This window comes from Hippoglossus stenolepis, chromosome 2 (genome assembly GCF_022539355.2).
Source record: "Hippoglossus stenolepis isolate QCI-W04-F060 chromosome 2, HSTE1.2, whole genome shotgun sequence".
Lineage (NCBI taxonomy): Eukaryota > Metazoa > Chordata > Actinopteri > Pleuronectiformes > Pleuronectidae > Hippoglossus > Hippoglossus stenolepis.
Genome location: NC_061484.1, coordinates 29696073 through 29717121, shown reverse-complemented (window position 1 = coordinate 29717121; position 21049 = coordinate 29696073). Strand labels below are relative to the sequence as shown.

At 46.7% G+C, this 21049-nt stretch overlaps 3 protein-coding genes across 6 annotated transcripts; all 3 read left to right on the top strand.

Moving 5' to 3' along the window:
- Window positions 1-485: 485 nt before the first annotated feature.
- nup133 (nucleoporin 133) lies at window positions 486-10981 on the top strand. 2 transcript variants are annotated; one of them, XM_035141998.2, is made up of 26 exons: window positions 486-735; window positions 1790-1905; window positions 2012-2115; window positions 2227-2460; window positions 2600-2770; window positions 3040-3195; window positions 3442-3512; window positions 3601-3748; window positions 4180-4330; window positions 4511-4665; window positions 4919-5010; window positions 5270-5433; window positions 6227-6321; window positions 6501-6725; window positions 6806-6928; window positions 7118-7217; window positions 7318-7581; window positions 7670-7803; window positions 8246-8404; window positions 8516-8651; window positions 9187-9305; window positions 9480-9560; window positions 9641-9705; window positions 9813-9901; window positions 10451-10583; window positions 10726-10981. In XM_035141998.2, the coding sequence occupies exons 1-26, from the start codon at window positions 608-610 to the stop codon at window positions 10730-10732; spliced, it is 3420 nt and encodes a 1139-aa protein (XP_034997889.1). In that variant the 5' UTR covers window positions 486-607; the 3' UTR covers window positions 10733-10981. The 2 variants fall into 2 exon arrangements, with proteins under 2 accessions (XP_034997889.1, XP_034997899.1); XM_035142008.2 differs by lacking the exon at window positions 10726-10981 and having other exon boundaries at window positions 10451-10691.
- Window positions 10982-11327: 346 nt separating this feature from the next.
- acta1a (actin alpha 1, skeletal muscle a) lies at window positions 11328-15201 on the top strand. Its single transcript, XM_035143639.1, has 7 exons — window positions 11328-11483; window positions 12083-12222; window positions 12791-13115; window positions 13719-13880; window positions 14146-14337; window positions 14488-14669; window positions 14777-15201. Exons 2-7 carry the CDS (start codon window positions 12094-12096, stop codon window positions 14918-14920), a joined length of 1134 nt encoding a protein of 377 aa, XP_034999530.1. The 5' UTR covers window positions 11328-11483; window positions 12083-12093; the 3' UTR covers window positions 14921-15201.
- A 607-nt stretch (window positions 15202-15808) lies between these two features.
- Window positions 15809-19539, top strand: ccsapa (centriole, cilia and spindle-associated protein a). Of its 3 annotated transcripts, none has more exons than XM_035143626.2 (4): window positions 15809-16050; window positions 16660-17036; window positions 17542-17888; window positions 18301-19539. In XM_035143626.2, exons 2-4 carry the CDS (start codon window positions 16682-16684, stop codon window positions 18457-18459), a joined length of 861 nt encoding a protein of 286 aa, XP_034999517.1. In that variant the 5' UTR covers window positions 15809-16050; window positions 16660-16681; the 3' UTR covers window positions 18460-19539. The 3 variants fall into 3 exon arrangements, with proteins under 3 accessions (XP_034999517.1, XP_034999509.1, XP_034999500.1); XM_035143618.2 differs by having other exon boundaries at window positions 15809-16095; XM_035143609.2 differs by having other exon boundaries at window positions 15812-16005.
- Window positions 19540-21049: the final 1510 nt, after the last annotated feature.

The window sequence follows — 21049 nt, the reverse complement described above, 5'->3', positions numbered from 1 at the left end:
TCTCTCTGTCTGTCTCTCTGTCTGTCTGTCTGTCTCTCTGTCTGTCTATCTGTCTATCTTTCTATCTACAATATATTACAACCCTAGATTAACGGTTTAATTAATTTAAGTAAAGGTTTAATTCAAGCAGCTGGAATGTAGTGTTTATACATTTTATTGTCAATTTATCTTCATATTTTTCTTCCTGTGATATCTTTTTTAACAGTATTAATAGTGGACTGTACATACGACAATAAACGCTTTGAACTTGAAGTCATTGGTAAGGATCATTCGCAATGGCTTATGGGATGTGTAGTTCCGTCACACTTGAAATAATCATGTACAAAGTCTTTTATCTTGTATCTAAATTAAATGTTTTAAAGGTTCGTAGCGTAAAGTTCTTCTTCATTGTGAAAGTTGCTTCAGCAGCTCGATGTGAATCTGCAGCACCACCATGCTTGTTAATAAAGTTTGTTTGAATGGGCGGGGCTTGGTTAGACGGTGACGACATTTTCACGCGACTGCACCGCGCGTTATTTTGAGCGGAGAAGTTCCGGAAAAGTCTCACCGGTTCGATTCCCATTTATTTACCCACTCGTCGATCCGGTTCGGGTCCCGCAGCGGAGACATGTTCAGCCCCCGCAGCGGCCCCAGCTCCGGCCGCCGGCAGCAGAGCCGAGCCACCGGGAGGAAGAGCGTGTCCGGGGCGGCCAGCAGCCTCCTGTTCTCCCCGAGGAGGACGCCTCTGTCAGCGAGGTGAGAGGACACACTGCCCGGACCCGTCCGGAGGACAGCACAGCTTCAACAGCAAGCAGAGGCGGTCTCACATGAGGTCCAGACCAGGTCCAGACCAGGTCCAGACCTAAAACCAGTCAGATCTGGATCAGACCAGGTCCAGATCTAAAACCAGTCAGATCTGGATCAGACCAGGTCCAGACCAGGTCCAGATCTAAAACCAGTCAGATCTGGATCAGACCAGGTCCAGACCAGGTCCAGACCAGGTCCAGATCTAAAACCAGTCAGATCTGGATCAGACCAGGTCCAGACCAGGTCCAGATCAGGTCCAGATCTAAAACCAGTCCGATCTGGATCAGACCAGGTCCAGATCTAAAACCAGTCAGACCAGGTCCAGACCAGGTCCAGATCTAAAACCAGTCCGATCTGGATCAGACCAGGTCCAGACCAGGTCCAGATCTAAAACCAGTCAGGTCTGGACTTGATCCATCCAGAGAAGATAAAAACTCTTTAAAATCCAGTGTCAGATATGATAGCTCTATTAATCACATCTGATCCAGATCTAAAACCTCTGGACTAAATTATTCTAATAAGACTCTCTAAAACACAAAATGCATTTCACTGTTGTTGTTGTTCCCCTATGAATCCAGACTGAATCCATCCAGGTCCGGAAGAAAACCACTAAACTTAGATTGACAAATCCTTTGGAGAATAATAGTGTAGTCAAGTCAGACCGGGACGACGCCTTCTGTCTCAAGATCTTCAAAACGGAGAAAGAAATATCTTCAGGATGAACCACAGAGGAGGGATCCCTCTTTTCCAGGCCAAACAGAAATGAAACGGACGCCACGTGCAGCACAGTAGATTTAGGGTTTGAACAAACACATTAACGATTGTAAATGTAGAATATCATCTGAAAGGACGTCAAGCAACTCCCAGGTGTCTCCAACAGATATAATCTGACGTTAGGTTTAATCTGTTGCAGTAAAGTTCAGCGGCAGCACAAACGAGTTCTGACTTGGTGTTCAGCGGAGATCGTGTCTCCTCCGTCTTACTCTAAATCTTCCTCCGCCAGGTCGACGCCCACCCGAGTGCAGAGTCACGCAGCTGCAGATTCAATCAACTATGACGTCCAGACCTTCGGATCATCGCTACCTGTCAAAGTGATGGAGGCGCTGACGATGGCTGATGGTACGCGTGTTTCCAGATTTCTCAGATTTTGTGATTGTGAGATTTAGTTAAAACTCCTGTTTCCAATATTCCTACTGAACCGTTCTGTGTGTGTTGGTGCCGGTAGCCGACGACCAGATCTCAGTGAAGGTGAATGAGAGCGGCTGGGCCTGGATGGTTTGTGGAGAGAGACTGATCATCTGGAAGATCAGTCAGACGGCTGTGGCCAAGGTGCAGTTCAGTCCCTCTTCCCTCGAAACGATCCATGAATCACAGAACTCCAGGATGTTAGCGTTCATTGATCCATAGTTTGAGTCTCTAAACTCTCTCTCTCTCCCGCAGCTGTCGGTGTGTAAGGAGCTGCAGCTGCCTGGCAGCGAGTACAGTTACACAGCCGATCTCGTGGCCGTCGCGTCCGCCTCCCCTCTGGAGACGGCCTCTGTTCAGTCCATCTCCGTCCTGGCGGCGGCCACAGAGGGAACAGCTCGTTTCTGGCCCAGCTTGGCTCAGGAAGGCAACTACACAGAGACCGACGTGGACCTGGGAGACCTCTGCCACTGTGTGGTCGCTGTCAGAGTGAGTGAATCTTAAACCAATCACATTTAGTTTAAGAAGTTAAAATCAAAGTCGGTCCAAAGCTGCTTGTGAATCAATGTGGGGCTTGTCCTGAAGCTGAAGAGTCCTGCTGTTTGACCTCTGCCCTCTCTCCTCTCAGGGTGGAAGCTTTGTCCTGTCCTCAGTGAAGAATCGGCTGTTGAGAGCGAGCACAGACGCCTCGGGGAAGCTGCAGTACCGAGCTCTGCAGCAGGGTCAGGGCATGTTGTCTGGCATCGGACGCCGCGTCTCCAGCCTGTTTGGCATCCTCTCCCCGCCGGCCAACGACACGGTGAGACAAACTCCGATTTCACTGTCGAGATGTTCAGATACCTGCATCAGAAACACCCCTGATGCTGCAGAAAATGTCAGGTCAGGCATCGGCGAGTGCACAAATCTATGAACCGATCCGATACCACGTCTTTAAAGTATGTTAGTTTCACCCTGATAAACTGCAACATAGTTTGGTCTTCACAAACACAAAGGATGTTTGTGCCTCTAGAGCAGGGAAGTGAGATCTGATCACATGCCGGGTGTGAACAGCATATTGTCTGTGTGCAGCTCCACAGTGTGCAGTGGGAGGGCAGAGCCAGCTGCCTGTACACGCTGACCAGCTCCAGTCTCAGTAAGTGGGAGATGGACGACAGCTGGGAGCATCAGACCCTCAGCTGGGACGCCCGCAGAGCTCTGACGGAGAGCATCAGCGACGCCATCTGGGTCAGTACAAGGAAACGCATCATCGTAGAGGCTGAATATCAGTATTGATTCTGTCATGTTGCCGCATTTACACTCAGAAACAATGCAGAAGGAATAATATTAACTCTTATTATTCAACCAAAGCCTCACCACAGTTAGTTACTTACAGAAATTAGCAGCCGTATTGATTAAAACACACAGCTTTTGTTTCCGAGGATGTGAATAAAGTTGTACATGGAACAAAGGATGTTTCTCCTCCCTCACCAGGGCTCAGAGAGCAACTACGAGGAGATGAAGGAGGGGGCGAATGTGACCTATCTGGATATGAAGCTCAGCCAGTGAGTGTGTTCATCTGTGTGTGTTTGTGCTGCTCATATGACACTGTCCAAAACAAAGACAAATATGTGTGTGTGTTTATTTATCTAGAGCCGGCCTGGTGGTTTTGGCTGCAGCCTGGCACCCGTCAGACACTCCCTGCCTGGCCTACTTCTGCCTGGTGACCCTCCAGGACAACGGAGCCACCATCGCCGACCAGTTTACCGTGGAGGTCACCAAATACAACCCTCCATTCCAGGTCAGTCCTGCTCCAGATCCGGAAGAGATTCAAATTCAGACGCAGACTCACTTCACACGATCGAGAAAGTGTATGTTCAGCGACACATTTTGTTTTCTGGAGTCTGGAGATCAGAAGGTTTGGGCCGTGTCACTCAGCCGTCGTTCTGATTAAACTTGTTGACCGTGGATTCTCCAGAGTGACTGACACTGCTTCTTTATTAAAACCTTTCAGTGCTTTGAGCGCCACAAACACAACTCCATTCACCTTCATCACGTTAGAGGGGCTGCAGCTCCAATTTCATTTAATGCGAGTTTGACGTGTTGAGATTTAAAAGCATCTTTCTTTAGATGGTGTCGCAGCTTGAGGAGATTTAAGAGCTTCAGTCATAATAATAAATGGAAGATGAGCAGATTTTGAAGATGTTTTGTTGCGATGTGTCGTTTCCTCAGAGCGAAGACGCCCTGCAGGCCACACGGCTGGTGCTGCCGCCGGCTCCCGGCTCCATCGCCTACCTCTACAACGAGGAGCTGGTGTTCGCCTGCTCGACAGGAACCAGCGGGGCGGGACTTCCTGATGAGAAGATCAGCTTTAGCTCACCAGGTAAGAAGTGGCAGCTCCTGTCGCTCCGGTCTCGTTGCTGTTTGGATTCATAACATAAACCTCAACGTCCGCGGTTCAGGTCAGATAAAGGAAATAGCATTTTATTAAAGAAAGCCAAATTGAAATAGATCTGCTTTTAGTAAGACCTGGTAACATCTGTGTTGACGTCTGTCTGTCCAGGTGACGGTGTACGTGGGGGGGGCTGCTGCGCCAACCTGCCGGTGTTTTTCTCCCAGAACAGCGGCCTGGTGGCGGTGGTGGCCCGGGAGAGCTTCTCCATCCTGCCGGAGACCATGGAGGACTCGCTGTGCTCGTCGCTGGCCGCAGCTCCGGAGGTAAAACTAGGAAGCGAGGAAATGTCAGGATGTTGAAAAGTCTTAAAAAACATTGACTTCAAAGTACAAAGAAAACAGTTTTAGAAAAGTACTTTCTCTCTCCTGAATGTTTTGCACATTTTCCTGTTGTTGTGAACGAGTCTGACCCGAACCATCTCCTGCTGCTTCTTCATATGACTTTTGCTTATTAAACTAAGAACTTTAAACCGTGTGACTGTGATTGAATCTAAGATGCATTTCTCATCTTCTTCAGGTTTCAGCCATGGAGACTCCGACCAGATCAGAGCCTTTCGCTCAGGAGGACAAAACCAAACTCCTGAAGACGGCCTTCCTGCAGTTCTGTCGGTGCGTCCACAAATCACGTCCCCAAATCACACTTAACAAAAAATAATCTTTACTTGTGAGAACTGGTCTCTGGTGCCTAATATGAAACGACACGGTATTTTCAGAGTAAAAGTGAAATGGGTTTCACTTCCGATTGGTTATAAAAGTAAAATACTCACAAATACAAAGAGCTTCATTCATCGTGTTATCTGAGTCATTTGAACATTTGATTTATATCAATAGGATGATACTCTAAGTAAAAGAATGTCTCTTCTGTCAGTAACGACCTGGTTGGGGCTCAGACCGTCACAGACGAGCTGTTCCCTGCCGACGGTGACGGAGAGGAGGGGGCGGAGCTGGACAGCGTCGTGATTCAGATCAACCTGGACCTGGTGGACGACTACCCGGCGTCCGACCCTCGCTGGGCTGAATCTGTCCCTGACGGTGAGGAGACAGAATTTGAGCAGCATCTTTTAAAACAAGTCGGTTCACAATTGACTGACGAACTGAAAAAAAGACAAAACTCGTGAAAATGTTGACAATGACATAAATGAATGAAGAGCTTCATGTGGCTACCATGGCAACATCATGATGGTATCACTAGCAGCATCAGCACCTTCAGGGGCAGTACTACAGTACTCTACAGTACTAAAGTACTCTACAGAACTTGACAGTACTACAGTACTCTACAGTACTCTACAGTACTCTACAGTACTACAGAACTCTACAGTACTCTACAGTACTACAGTACTCTACAGAACTTGACAGTACTACAGTACTCCACTAGTTCAAATGCACCAAATGAACTTCCTCGTGTTCCAAACATTTTATCGTCGGAGGTGAAGACTGCAGCTGCTTCTTCTTCTTCTTCTTCTCTTCTTCTTTTCTTCTTCTTCTTCTTCTTCTTCTACTGTTTAACTCTGTCTCTACTTCCTGTGATTGGTCCAAAAGTCCAAACTATCCAACAAAGTGTTTTCACTGCAAACCAACAGAACCATTTTTTTCCACTTGCTTTAAGCCAGAAAAGACAAAGGAGATTTCATATTGGTCATTTTGGACATCATATACACCGACGCTGCTGTATCTGTGATATGCGATTAATTCATCTGTGTAAAGAAAATATCTAAAAAAGTATTTTGCTGAAAGAAGTAATGATTTAAGAACAAAACAAAATGCAGAAAAATAGATTTTTTTAATTCAGACTTATTTGTTTTTTCTGTTTCTTTCTTTCATCCAGAGAGCGTCGGGTTTCCCCTCACGTCCCTCATCATCCTCCACCAGCTGGAGGACAAGATGAAGGCCCACGGCTGCTTCATGGACTTCCTGCTCCAGGTAAACACACACACACACACACACACACACACACACACACACACACACACACACACTAACCTATCATTGTGGCGACTGCAGATATTTTACTCATATCAACAAAGGGAGAAACCTTGATGATGCAGACCGACAGCATCTTAATAACTTGACTAAAATAACTTCCTGTCCTCCTCTGTCAGGTCGGTCTGCTGGACCGGCTCGGTCAGGTGACGGTGCGTTCAGCTCCCATGGCGACCCGCCGGCTGCTGTGTGAGCATGCAGAGAAGCTGCAGGCAGCCATGGTGCTGAAGAACCACCACACCAAGCACGCCGAGCTGGTCAACCGAGCCATCGGCACCGCGCTGCAGAGGAACAACGCTGCCGTGCCGCCGAGCCTCACAGCTGCCGATGTCTTCTTCAGAGAGGTTTGACCTGTTTTCTGTTGAGCTGCTTTTATGTGGCGGTCGGACGGCTGCCTGATGGGGGGGGTGTGGTCGCTTCACAGGTGTCTCAGATCTCCTCCGTGTTCGACTGTCTGCTGGAGGAGGAGGAGCGGAGTCTGAAGGAGAACCCAGTCGACTCGGTGCAGTGGGCCGAGGTGGTCCTCACCGTCAACAACATCATCAAGGTAAAACCACCGTTCAGGAGTTCATGACGGATGCTTTGTGCCGCCACTGACTTTAACGTGTGTGTGTGTGTGTGTGTGTGTGTGTGTGTGTGTGTGTGTGTGTGTGTGTGTGTGTGTGTGTGTGTGTGTGTGTGTGTGTGTGTGTGTGTGTGTGTGTGTGTGTGTGTGTGTGTGTGTGTGTGTGTGCAGGACATGCTTCAGGCCGCTGGTCAGTACCGAGAGACCAAGTCCTCCACATACAGAGCTCCTGAGAAAGCAGCTGCTGAGCCCGAGTACATCCCGTGGACAGGTGACACAAATTCACATTTTTCTCTGCTATCATAGACGAACTTCCAGATGTGTGTTTGTTGCCTGTTTGTGCAAAACGATTCATCCCTTTTTTCCTCCAGCGTCCGGCGGCGTGGGCGGCGTTCGCACCGTCATTTCCCGCCAACACGAGATCATCCTGCGCTCCGTGTACCCGCATGCTGACTCGGCACTCCGCAGCGCCCTGTGTGAGCAGCTGGTGGCGCTGTTGGACATCTACCTGAGTGGCTGTGTGGCCCAGCTGACCTCCGTGCAGCAGCAGAGGCCCCCGGGGGCCCAACAGGAGCGCTACAACAGCCTTGAGATGGAGTACGCCCAGCGCCGCTCCGAGCTACTGCAACCACTGTGTAAGTGTTGGAGTCTCAGACGTCACAGATTACAAACAGATGGACGCTCATTCCTCCAGCGACGCTAACGATTGAATCTGTGTTGCAGTGGAACTGGGTCAGTACCAGTGGGTGGCAGCGCTGGCTGAGAAATACTGTGACTTCGACATCCTGGTGCAGATGTGTGAGCAGACCGACAACCAGAGCCGCCTGCAGCACTACATGGCCAAGTTCGCAGACCAGGTACACAGGGACAGAAGTGTTTATAAAGACAAACAGGGACTGTATATAAAGACAAACAGGGACTGTATATAAAGACAAACAGGGACTGTATATAAAGACAAACAGTGACTGTATATAAAGACAAACAGGGACTGTATATAAAGACAAACAGGGACTGTATATAAAGACAAACAGGGACTGTATATAAAGACAAACAGGGACTGTATATAAAGACGACCAGGGACTGTATATAAAGACAAACAGGGACTGTATATAAAGACAAACAGGGACTGTATATAAAGACAAACAGGGACTGTATATAAAGACAAACAGGGACTGTATATAACACTTAGTCACTCTAGTGAGTTCTGTCCTCTGAGATGTGAATAATCCCGAGTTTCATCTCTCGCGGCCGAGCTCTGTCACGCAGCCGCTCTCTGACGTCCTTCCTGTCCCGCTGCAGAACTTTGCTGACTTCCTGTTCCGTTGGTACATGGAGAAGGGGAAGAGGGGGAAGCTGCTGTCCCAGCCGGCCGCTCAGCACCAGCAGCTGTCCAGCTTCCTGCAGGCTCACCAGCACCTGAGCTGGCTGCACCACATCCACGTCCATGACTACCACAAGGTATGAAACACACTCAAACTCACATCATCAGCTGTCGGAGCTGGTTTTTAAGACTCGCTGTCTCAGTGTCTGCTTCGTCTCGGCTGACGTGGTGTCTCCTGTCTCCTGCAGGCCCACCGGACGCTCTACAGCCAGGCCAACATGGAGGCACGCTACTTCGTGAAGAAGAAGACGCTGCTGGCTCTCAGTAAGCTGACGGCGCTGGCGTCCGACCTGCCAGAGGACAAACTCAACAAACAAGTCGACGGTAAAAAAGCAAACAGACAGTATAGACAGTCTTAGTTTACCTATAGCCGGTTCTGTACCGACCCGGACCGTCACTGTGCGTCTTCCCCTGCTCTCTCTCCTCATGTCACACCTGTGCTTTCATGTCAATGCCCCAAAAATACACAAAAAACACAGCATGGTCATAATCACGGCGCCGTACTCCTGCCTGAGGTGGAATCAAACAGCATCGTCGTGAAATAAATCCCAACATTTCATTCTGACAGGTATCAATTATTTAAAAAGTCATTTAAAAACATGCACCTGCATTATTAGACATTTCTGCTTTACTAATTGTTGTGGCATCGTCTAGTTAAATCTACCAAATCCAGAAGTCTGTCAATCTCTAGGTGGAAAGCATATCTCCAGATCTGTCCATATCATCAGCTTCACACTTCACGTCTATTTGTAATGGTCCAGGGAGGTGCAGTCCTTAAAGGATGCATGCCTGAGTGACACAGGTGCAGAGCGGTTTGTGGTACAGAACGCTGACCACTGCTAATGTTCTGTCCAATCAGACATCGTGGAGCAGGAGCGCTTCCTGCTGCATCAGGAGACTCTGCCTCGACAGCTGCTGGAGGAGAAACAGCAGAACCCCGACACCATGCCTCTGCTCAGCGCTCACAACCTCATTCAGGTGAACTCACAGAACTCACCTGGCCTGAGGACATGTCTTCATATCCCTCATTCTCGCCACGTGACCCCAAGGTCTCGTCGTGAATCGTTGATTCTAGTTGAAACTGAATAGCTGCAATATTTGAATAAATAAAGTCACATGACATAAAAACACGAGCGACTCCTCTCTCTGCAGTTGTACATCTGCGACGACAACAGAGGAGCCAACGAGTACGACTACAAAAAGGCTCTGGATCTGCTGGAGTACATGGACGAGGTCTTTATTTCAAACTGGTCACTTCAGTGTTCGACTTGACGTCAAAGTCAACTTCGTGTGATGCTCTGTTTGTCTTTCAGGAGGACGCCGCGGACATCGACTCGCTGAAATGTGAAATCATCGGGAAGGCCCTCAGGAGAGACGAGTGAGATTATTTGTACAAACTCCCAGTGGTGTTGTGACCGTGCTCTGTATTCTCTGTACATCACTGTCTCCGGCTGGTGTGAATCATTTTTCATGTTTGCCTCCCAGCTGGTCCTCGGCTGACGGGAACGACGACCCTCTGGAGGCCGCCAAGGACAGCATCTTCGTCAAGATCCTCCTCAAGCTCATACAGGAAGGTGAGGCGCTCATGGGCTTGATGCTTATTGAGGGAAAATGTTTTTGTTCTCATTTGTTAAATATAATTACCCACCATAATATGTATTTATTTTATTCAACAATTTTCTCAGTTAAATGAAAGTAATCGGTGGTTCAGAGGATTCACGTTTTTTCCTGCTTTTACAGTTTTTTTATCCAAACTGATTTATTTGATAATCGATAATGAAAATAATCCTTGTATCCTAAAATAAAGCTTCCATCTTGATAAAGTTCTCTCTTTAGAAATAACCGTCATATGTCTGAAACAGAAGAAGTTCATTATCAACTTCCACGAGGTTTCAACTCATTTAAATCTGCTTCCAGACATGAACTGAAATGTTCTGCAGGTTCTGTTTGTGAGAACACAAACATCTGGAACGTTTCCTGCCAGGAGCTCATGTCTGACAACAGCCTGAATGTATCCCTGAAATCAAACTGATCAACCTTTAGATCAATTAGAGAATCAATCGTGAGCTCGACTCCACGTTTTCCTCACATGACGGATGTAACTGCGTGTTTTTGTGTTTCAGGTGTTCCTCTGCAGACGTACCTGCCGGACGTCAAAGAGCTGCTGGAGTCCGACGACCTGAGCACTTTGAAAACAAAACCCTACTTTGAGTTTGTCCTTCGAGCTAATTATGAACATTACCTACAAGTCCAGATGTGAGCACTGCTCCCCCCCCCCATAACACTGACCCACACTTCAGTGTCTGTTCATGACTTTGTTTGAATAATTGTCCCTTTTCTAAATAAATGTTGATCATATCTGTAGTTTGATTGTTTTCGTGCTGATTCTTCGCTCCAGGTCGTGATCAGTACGACCACATGTTCCAAATCCCCTCTGCAGGACGTTAACCTCTGTTCTGTCGCCGTGTCCAACTTGTGAGGTCAGAGCATCACGCGTAGAAAGAGACAGGACTTCTTCCTCCTGTGGGGACGAGGGGCAGACGTGGCCCAAATAGACCCCAGCTGCATCTTATTAGACTTTGACTGTTGATCATAATGTGGTTGTATTATTTTATATAATCTTATAATGATATATTTATTATTGTTATTAAGTTATTAGTGGTGTTAAGTTGTGTGTGATTTTACCTCCTTCTTAGTAGTAGTAGTAGTGTGTGTGTGTGTGTGTGTGTGTGTTTGTTAGTAGTAGTTATTGTGTGTGTGTGTGTGTTAGTAGTAGTTATTGTGTGTGTGTGTGTGTAGTAGTAGTTATTGTGTGTGTGTGTGTGTGTGTTAGGTGTGTGTTAGGTGTGTGTTAGTTGTGTGTGTGTGTCAGTGTCTCGCTCCATACACGGGCTCGTGCGCTCCTCGGCGGTCTCGCGGGGACTTCCTCTCCATATGTGGTCATCCCGACGCGCGAGCCGAGCGTCTGCGTGCGTGTCCCGCGCGACCAAATATGGACGAAGTGGTGCGTGAATTCCTGCGGAGCAGCCGGACATTCCCGCGTCTGTCCCGGGACAAGTGGTCCGGAGAGCCGGGGTATAAATGGAGCCGGTCGGCCCCTCTCCCCGGGAACCCGCCGCGGATCAGACCCTCACTCGCACCCGGAGACACGCGCAGGTAAGAGCAGGAGGAACTTTTATTCGCGGTTACTGAGTTTTTATTAACTTTAGGAACAATTTAACTGGAGCACAGAGAAGTTCTGTACAGCAGCTTTTATTTTGACAGGGAGCAAACTTCCTGTCAGGCTCTGAATTCACCAAAGAACTGCACAACAAATAGAATTAAATTCAATTAAACATCAATTTCAAAAACATTTTACACTTTGGCTTTAATTGTTGCTGCTGCCGAGTGTTTTTTAGAGGATTTGAAGATGTGTTGTTGCCTGTGATACAAACTGAAGCTTTATGAAGTAATGAATGACAGCTTTGTTTAAAATACAGTATCACACATCCAAGATCCAGAAATCCGGGTTAGAGCTGCGATGATTCCAGATCAGTCGGGTTATTCAGATTCCTGCTCATTAACAGAGCGAGGCCTCCCCTCTCCCCGGTTCCAGCTGTAAATGTGAATTTATTCAGCTGGTTTCAGGTTTTGCAAAAGAACAAGAACAAGAGATTTGAATATGTTGCTTTGCACCATAGGGAAATAATTTAGACTAAATAATATAGTTAAATAACTTTTTCTTGTGATATTTCTCAATGAATTCCCCCCCCCAGAATCTGCAGACATGTGTGACGACGAAGAGACCACCGCCCTCGTGTGCGACAACGGCTCCGGCCTGGTGAAGGCTGGCTTCGCCGGGGACGACGCCCCCAGGGCCGTGTTCCCCTCCATCGTCGGCCGCCCCCGTCACCAGGTACACGAGAGTCGCTGCGTAGCAGGGAAGATGCATCTTAAAGGTGCAGCGCGTAGGGTGTTTGCGACATCTAGTGATGAGTGGTCAGATTACAGCTAAAGAAATACCCCTCGACTTCTGATCACTCAATAATTAACACGTTGGTTTTTATCCTTGATCTCTTAAGTTGTTGGTTGTTTTTAGTGCAACTTTTGTTTGTTGCTTCAAAGAAAAGCTCTGGTTACTATAATTATTTTATCTCCTTCAAATAAAATCACTGACACTCACATAAATGTTGGTATTTGGATATTTGACGATCATAGAAGATGAAGTTTTGGGCCAATTTCCTCTAAAGGTTCATTGTGTGGGATTCAGTGACGTGGGTTCTGGGTTTATTCTGTAATATAATCCATTCACCTCCGGGCTGCTGTGGCTCAGGAGGTAGAGCGGGTTGTCCACCAACCAGAACTTTGGCGGTCCGATCCCAAGATGCTGAATCCCAGGCAGTGTATGAGTGATGAATGCAGTGTAAAGATCTTTATACATACGGGCACATTTACCACTCGCCTCCTGCCCCTCCTCCCCTCAGGGCGTGATGGTCGGGATGGGTCAGAAAGATTCCTACGTGGGAGACGAGGCCCAGAGCAAGAGGGGCATCCTGACCCTGAAGTACCCCATCGAGCACGGCATCATCACCAACTGGGACGACATGGAGAAGATCTGGCATCACACCTTCTACAACGAGCTGCGCGTGGCCCCCGAGGAGCACCCCACCCTGCTGACGGAGGCCCCCCTCAACCCCAAAGCCAACAGGGAGAAGATGACCCAGATCATGTTCGAGACCTTCAACGTCCCCGCCATGTACGTGGCCATCCAGGCCGTGCTGTCCCTCTACGCCTCCGGTCGTACCACCGGTGAGTCAGAGTTCAAGATCGAGCAATGTTGTTTTCACAACGTTTGTTTAGAACCGAATGATGTGATCATACAAACGGTGACAGACAAAGTGATTCTGTATTTATTTAAAGGTATTTTTCTGTGACATCTCTTTCAGTCTTTGTATTGAAAATCTGAATTTCAATGTTAAATAGTGACATTATATTAGTTTGACTAATTAGTTACTTTCTTTAACTGCAACCAACTAAAATCTTATTTTACGATGTTCATTCAATAAAAGAGTAATTTATCAATCATTTGATGATTGGGTGATAGTTTTTAATTGATTTATTGAGCAAATTACCACTTTTAACCTCCCCCAGGCGGTTTACTGTTTCTTTGTTTAATTTCTTATAAATGTCTCATCTCTGGGGACAAGATGAGACTTTTAAAGATTTCTCTTTAGGTTCCAAGTAACGAGACAATAAATCTAAGTCAACAGATTATTTCATGAGTAAAATGCTTAGTTGAAATCAGTTTTATATCCATGACAGAAATCCACTTTATAAAGTGGTAAATTTGATGAGTAAAGTGAGGAAGACGTTGTGACTAAGAGTCCTCTTCTTCCTGGTCGCTGCTCTCAGGTATCGTCCTGGACTCTGGTGATGGTGTGACCCACAACGTGCCCATCTATGAGGGCTACGCTCTGCCTCACGCCATCATGCGTCTGGACCTGGCTGGTCGCGATCTGACCGACTACCTCATGAAGATCCTGACCGAGCGCGGCTACTCCTTCGTCACAACCGGTAAAAACTCAAAGAGTCAAAAGCAGGTTTTCTGTTTTAAGGCATAACTTCACGTTTAGGACCTTTATCCCTTTTCTAATTGTATAAGATTAAATAATATGAAACATTATAGGTCTGAACCTTTTACTTTATGAGGTTTAGAAATAATCAATGTTCAGTTTGATGCCAACTTTTAATATGAATGCTCCGTATTAAAACATGGACTTAGTAGAAGTTATATTATGCTTTGTGACGTACAGCGTCTTGGTCTCTGCTCTGTTCGCAGCTGAGCGTGAGATCGTACGTGACATCAAGGAGAAGCTTTGCTACGTGGCGCTGGACTTTGAGAATGAGATGGCCACCGCGGCCTCCTCCTCCTCCCTGGAGAAGAGCTACGAGCTGCCCGACGGCCAGGTCATCACCATCGGCAACGAGCGCTTCCGCTGCCCAGAGACCCTGTTCCAGCCGTCCTTCATCGGTGCGTGCCCACCACGGTTTCTCATGGACAAGCTGCTGAGCTAAACACTGAAAGAAAACATAGGAGCTAAAGAAAAACATAAAGACTCTGATTAGAACTCAGAAGTCATGACTTGTATTCAGCAGTAATTTGAACCGCTCTTCTGAACAGGTATGGAGTCCGCTGGAATCCATGAGACCGCCTACAACAGCATCATGAAGTGTGACATCGACATCCGTAAGGACCTGTACGCCAACAACGTGCTGTCCGGCGGCACCACCATGTACCCGGGTATCGCTGACCGCATGCAGAAGGAGATCACGGCTCTGGCTCCCAGCACCATGAAGATCAAGGTACGTTTTGTTTGTTAGCACATCGAACTAAAAGGTCATAGTATTGTGCGATATGACGTTCTGGCGTCACGATTCTAAACGTCCTGTTATCGCCTCGTGCTCTGCAGATCATCGCCCCTCCCGAGCGTAAATACTCGGTCTGGATCGGCGGCTCCATCCTGGCCTCGCTCTCCACCTTCCAGCAGATGTGGATCAGCAAGCAGGAGTACGACGAGGCCGGTCCCAGCATCGTTCACCGCAAGTGCTTCTAAGCACCACGCCTCCAAAAACCGCCTCAGGTTCAGGATCCAGAGCATTAAGATGCCGAAAGAAAGAAAACCCACAGCACCTGTCCGGGAAAACTCCGTCGTCCCTTGACACCAGGAGGCCACGGCGACAGTTTGGCGTCTGACCTGTATATATGTTATTTATTCCTTGTATGTATGTGTGTATGATCTGAATGTGAGTGATGTCTGACGTGTGAAAAGCTTTGAGGTTCGCCCACAAAAAGACCAAAGAAGATGCAAAGCAAATAAAAGTCTTTTTATTTTCACCTACGACTTCTGTCTGTTATTTCTGATTCTAGACACGTTTATATTTCTTGGGCTCCATTCACTGACACATCCTGTCATAGTCATAGACAGTAAATAAACATGGACGACATGACAGCTACCAAAAGTGAAGCCAAAGCCTCTTGATAGCCCCCTGGTGGCTGACTGCAGTATAGTTCCTCCCTCATATGAGCAGAAGGAACATGGACCATCTCTGCATCTCTATTGAAAATCATATCCATCTCTCTCTCTCTACGTGTGCATTAGTATGTTGATTGACAGCTGAAAGTGACTCCGATGGTGATGGTCGCGCCGTGTCCGTGATTTTTTTATCTTAATTGCAGTCCGATGAGAGGAAGTGGAGACTAGTCGGCCATCTTCAATTATCATTTCAAACTATGCTTCCTTTCTCTACTGACTCGCTGACGTAACTGAAATAACGACCTCACCAGACAGAAACCATCTTTGAGAACATTGACCTAATGTGGGTCCATCTGCTAACATGGAGGAGGCGGGCTTTGTGGTGTGCCCTGCAGGTGGCCACGAGGGGGCGATCAAGATGTTTTGACCTACGTGGAGCTGTCGTGTTTTATTCACCATCTGTGGATTTAACAAGAGAAGATGAAACAGAGAGAATTCAAACGGCTACTGTGGTCATTTATTTTGAAAGCGCCCGCCGGAAGCTGTGTGTAGCATTTTAGCTAGCTCCGCTCTCGGTGCTCGTCAGTCGCAGGACCGGAGCGATGCTCGTCGTGTGACCGCGGACCTCCACCCTCAGACCGGACCCCCTCTGGAACCAGGTCCGGGTGAGTCCAGATGAATGTGACACCGGACCCGGAGCGGAACCACCGGTACCGGTCACCGCGTCTCCCCGTCCCCGGGTCCACTGAGGGCGGGTAACGCAGCTGAACACGGAGACATTTTTAAATCTATTTACACTGAAAAACACCTGAACGTGTTTTTATTTCAGAGGCTTCAAATAAAATGAGCCACAGATCAATGAATGAATGAACCCGGTGATGGATCAGATCAATGTTTCACTAAAGACAACGTGTTTGATATGGAATGAGAATAGTGTGTGTGTGTGTGCGTGTGCGTGCGTGCGTGTGTGAGAGTGTAATTCCAGGTGAAGTGTGAGTGTCAGTTGTTGTGGATCAATCAGATTAGATTGAGCCTGTAATCCGGTGGGCGGGGCCTACAGGTAGACCACACCCCGCGGATTTTACATCAAAGTGAACTAAGATGTTTAATGGCGTCGTTCCTCCTCTTTGATCCCGTACTGGTCCCAGTTGATTTGTCTCATCACGAGACAAATCAACCTTCTCACGCTCGTTTGTTTAACGTTTGACGCTTGGAAGTCGGAACTCTGTGAAAATCAGTCTCTCTTCCTGGTGATGACATCAGACTCTGTTTTCATTTTGTTCTGTCAGTGTTTTATTCCCTCTCTGGTTTTTCTCCAGTGATTAAAACCAGACGAGAGCCATGGTGACCAAGAAAATCCGGACGGAGTATATGAAGAAGTTCAAGGATCCCAGGTGGGAGACGTTCTCCAAATGCTACGAGGACTCCCTGAAGTACCGTCTGACCCGGCGGGTGATGGAGCATTCCCACAAGCCCTGGTTCTGGGAGGGCTGGGACAGCGGCTCCGACTCCAGCGGCTGGTCCACACCCAGGCTGATCAGGAACAAAGTGGCCCCCCTGTCCCTCCCACCCCCGCCGACATCCTCGGAGCTGAAGCAGAGGTTGTGCGAGCTGAGGACGAGCCCCGGCCCGGAGCCGCCGTCCGAGGAGGCGGAGCCGGGAGCTGGAGAGGCCGGAGACGCTGCACCCAACACGGGTGAGAGTACTTCTGTTAGTCCAGAGCTTTGCTCAAACTGGTTTATCAATTAATAACTTACAACTTGGTCGAAACCTTCAGCCATAACTGCAGAGGAGTCAGTGTCCGGGGGCGTGGCTACCTTGTGACAGACAGTCAGTTCCGTCCAATGGGTGCAGGTGGGCGTGCAGTGTCCTCGAGCTCAGACAGGCTCCACCCCCCCGATCTTCCAAAATGGCTATTTCTGGTTATAAAAAAACAAGATGGCGGTGAACACAATGTCCAACTGGTGACGGTCGATACCTGATATGAACAGAAGGAAAAGTAACAGCAAGAAAAATCAGTTTCGGTCTTGTTTTTATTTTAAGATGAGACCGAACGCATCCGTTTAATGTGACGTTTACGTTCAGAATATTTCATCAATCTGGTTAAAGTCAAATCACTTGTTTGCATTTAAACATTTAAAAATGGAGAAGAAGAAAACCGTGAGTTTTCCACAGTGACGTGTGTTTGTCTCTTTTTAAAGCGGCGCTTGTAGAAAACGGCGTGAATGAAGCCGGCGAAGGTTCAGTGAAGCCGGTTCCAAACACCAGCAGCCCCTCAGAGGACACCGCAACAGACAACGGCCCGGCGGACACGGCGTCTTCTGATGGGGAGCCAGTGAACCCGTTACCTAAACGCCGTCACCGCAGACGCACCCCTCACACTGAGCCGGGACGCCGGGACAGTTCCACTGACGATAAACAGGCCGTTGTCCGAAAAGCGCCGAGAGCAAAGAGCCAGCCTCCGATCAGCACCAAGGAGAACCGGAGACCGTCCAGCCGCCTGGACTGGACCGAGAGACGGACGGAGGTCAGGACGACGACCAATGACGTGAGGGTTTAAGACGCTGTGTATTTTAAAAGATTCAAACAGAAGTTCATGCACAAAAATATATATATATAATATATATTTATTAAAAAACTTGATCCTAGGTTTGTCGTTATCACTTATGACAAAGAAATGAAACTGAGGTTTGATATTTTACACTTTAAACTTCAGCTTGATTCTTTTTTTATTTTTATTTCATTGTCATTTATAAATTCACCCTTGATTTCATTTCCTGTTTTTTAAAGACGACCAGCTCCAGGATGTAAAATTTAAAATGAGAAGACTTTGAGTCTTTCCGAGCAGCTCGGCCTCGCTCACAGGAAACCGGACACGTGTCACCAAACACCGGAACATGAATAATGAAACTCCGGTGTGCTTTGCAGAAACGATTCCTCTCTCTGGTTTCTCCTCCCAGAGTCAGACCCGGCGGGAGTCCGACAAACGGAGCAACAACGTGGAGCGGCGGCGGGCTCGCTCGGCCGACCTGGACAAGGTGAGGCGGTCGCAGCTGACGGTGGTGGACGACCGCTGGATGACGGAGTACATGAGCTGCTTCTCTGCCCGGCTGAGGTAGAGACGGGACCCGCCCCCGGAAACCACGTTTCCTTAGCAGAGCGCCGACATCAGACAAACTGAACCGTGTTTGTGTCGTTACCGTCCGTCGCACTAAAACGCTGCTTTTCATAACAACAGAAACATAAAGTCAAGACGTGGGAAAAACTCGTAATGTAGAATTCAGCTTTTTTATGCAGCGGCTCATGAGAAAACAGCTCCCTCAGAACAGGTTATGGTTTTGAATCCCGGGGAGCTGATCCCACGTCAGTCCAAACATCAGACGGTTAACTCTTAATAAGCTTTTATATCTAAATAGAAATACCCCCCCACGTCACTGTTTGAATGTATTTTACTTTCTGAGCATGAAACACTGGACTTCACTTCACACACAGCCAGTGTTTTTCATTTCTCTGTGGCAGCTCTGTGTTCAAAACAACTGGAATATTTTTGATATCTTGAGTATTTTGGAATCTGACGTTTACATAAAGGAGAATAAGCTTTCTGCTGGATGGTTGAACAGACAAATAGAAACAAAGTGTGTCCAGCGAAATTAGTATTTGAGGTATTTTCAGAGTAAAACTTATATTTAAGACGTGTTCGCTTTATACTCGTCTCAGTTGATCAATGAAATGCACGTAGTTCAAACCACTGGACTGTTAATTAGCCTGCGATGCTAACGTGGTGCTTTTCTGTTCACGGCAGCGCGAAACGTTTTTATTTATTATGCAAAATTTTTACGTTGAATTTAAAAGTTTGAGACGTTTGGGATTTAATGAAGGTTTTTAAATAACGAATGTGTGACATTAAAAAAAACTGAATTATCTTGTCAAAGACAAATTCAGAAATGTATTTTCAGGGTTCAGGGTTTTCTGCAGAATCCAACGTGATGAAAAACACCAGAGGACAAAGATGAGAAGAAGTTTGTTAAAGTATTAGACGATCGTGGTTAATCTTCTTCTCCTGTCGTCCTCTAACAGGACGCTCTGATTGGTTGGGATCAACGTGATTCTTCACCTCAGCTAAACAAACAACGTCTTATTTTACAGCTCCAGTTTTTTATTTATCTAATAAAAAAAACCCTCTAATGTTTGTGTAGAAACATGTGGATCTGTAATAAGTTTTCTGAAAAGAGCCACATGTTATTAATTTGGTACAGATGAGATAAAAAAACATAAAAATAGAGACATTGTTCAAGTGGCACGTTTAAAATTAATTGATTTCAGTTTGATTTGAGTTCTATTTAAAAAAATCTCTTTTGTCCAAAGAGTTTGTTTTGTGTTTCATGGAAAATAAATCAAATTCTCAGATTTGAGACGTTAAATACAGCAAATATTTTACGTTACCTACAGTTACTTGAAGAAACTACAGATACTTTCATTAGCTCGAAAAGCTTCTGTAGCTCGACAACACAGACTGGAAATCATAAAGACTTAAGATTAAATATTTAAATTAATCATTTGAAACAAATATTGAATGAATATTTTATTAGTTGTAGTTCTTAATAGAATGTGGTGTGAATTCTGCGATGTTTACGTCTTTACGTTGTTTAAACCCGATGATGGAGCTGAGCTGGAAAAAAGCATAAGTATAAACGTTAATAGATTTTATCACCGTATCACCTCCTTGTATTTTCAGCAGCTGTGACGTTGAGTTTTTAAACTTAAATCCAAACCGACTGCGAAGAAAAGTAAAAAGTGTGTTTGTTAAGTGTCGTACTGAAGAAACGAGTTTTCAGTTTGTTGTGTAACTGAGGACTGTAAACACGTGGTGACGTCATTTGTTGCGTCCAGTGACTCGCACTGAGGGCTAATGATCACAACTTCCTGTATTTAACACGTACGTTTTCATGAGCCAACTTTTCAAACTGAATGGATATAAAGTCGCTGAATGTTTTAAGTTTATCTCATGCTGCTGAACCTCTTCACGCTGAATGTGCAAAATGTTTTTAGTTTGGAGAAATTTAGATTTTTTTCAAATGTTGAGACCACAGACGTTGAATAAAGAAGGACGATAAGTCTCCACTTTGTCCCACTCAACCAATCAGGAGTCTGATACCATAACTAATTAACTTATCAAAACTGATCAGAAACACCTGAACAAACGTCAGTGAGATAAGAACGACCTGAATTGACAGAAACCATCGTCGACAAACATTTATTTAACGTCTACTTTGATTTATTTTTTAAAGCTTTGCTCCATGTCCCATCTGCTGACATGGAGGAGGCTGGGTTTATGACCTATAAAGCAGCCAACCACCAGGGGGCGATTAAAATGATTTGGCTTCACTTTTGAGAAGCGGTCATGTCGTCCATCTTTATTTACCGTCTGTAGCTGCGTCTCACTTCAGGGGCTGCGTCCCGCCTTCATGCTGTTGCCGAGCAACAAAGCTGAAGTCCGACATGCTGAGAAAGTTTCATGTCCCCCTGGTTTATTGAACACGAGTATTATTGGATGTTTGGTTGAGTTGAAGTCTGATACTCAAGTGTTGGACGTCTTGTCGCTTGCCGGCGCCATCACTTCTTGGAAAAAGTGTTCGTCACTGAAGCGCAATGAATCCTGGGATGTGTTGGGATCTGATATCCTGTGAGGATCCACCTGTTGGACGACCT

Coding starts and splice junctions, on each gene's coding strand:
- nup133 (XM_035141998.2), top strand. CDS start 608: ATGTTCAGCCCCCGCAGCGGCCCCAGCTCCGGCCGCCGGCAGCAGAGC. Junction 7,218..7,317: donor CGAGTACATCCCGTGGACAG/GTGACACAAATT, acceptor TTTTTCCTCCAG/CGTCCGGCGGCGTGGGCGGC. Junction 9,306..9,479: donor GCGCTCACAACCTCATTCAG/GTGAACTCACAG, acceptor CTCTCTCTGCAG/TTGTACATCTGCGACGACAA.
- ccsapa (XM_035143626.2), top strand. CDS start 16,682: ATGGTGACCAAGAAAATCCGGACGGAGTATATGAAGAAGTTCAAGGAT. Junction 17,037..17,541: donor AGACGCTGCACCCAACACGG/GTGAGAGTACTT, acceptor CTCTTTTTAAAG/CGGCGCTTGTAGAAAACGGC. Junction 17,889..18,300: donor TCAGGACGACGACCAATGAC/GTGAGGGTTTAA, acceptor TTCTCCTCCCAG/AGTCAGACCCGGCGGGAGTC.
- acta1a (XM_035143639.1), top strand. CDS start 12,094: ATGTGTGACGACGAAGAGACCACCGCCCTCGTGTGCGACAACGGCTCC. Junction 12,223..12,790: donor TCGGCCGCCCCCGTCACCAG/GTACACGAGAGT, acceptor TCCTCCCCTCAG/GGCGTGATGGTCGGGATGGG. Junction 13,881..14,145: donor CTACTCCTTCGTCACAACCG/GTAAAAACTCAA, acceptor CTCTGTTCGCAG/CTGAGCGTGAGATCGTACGT.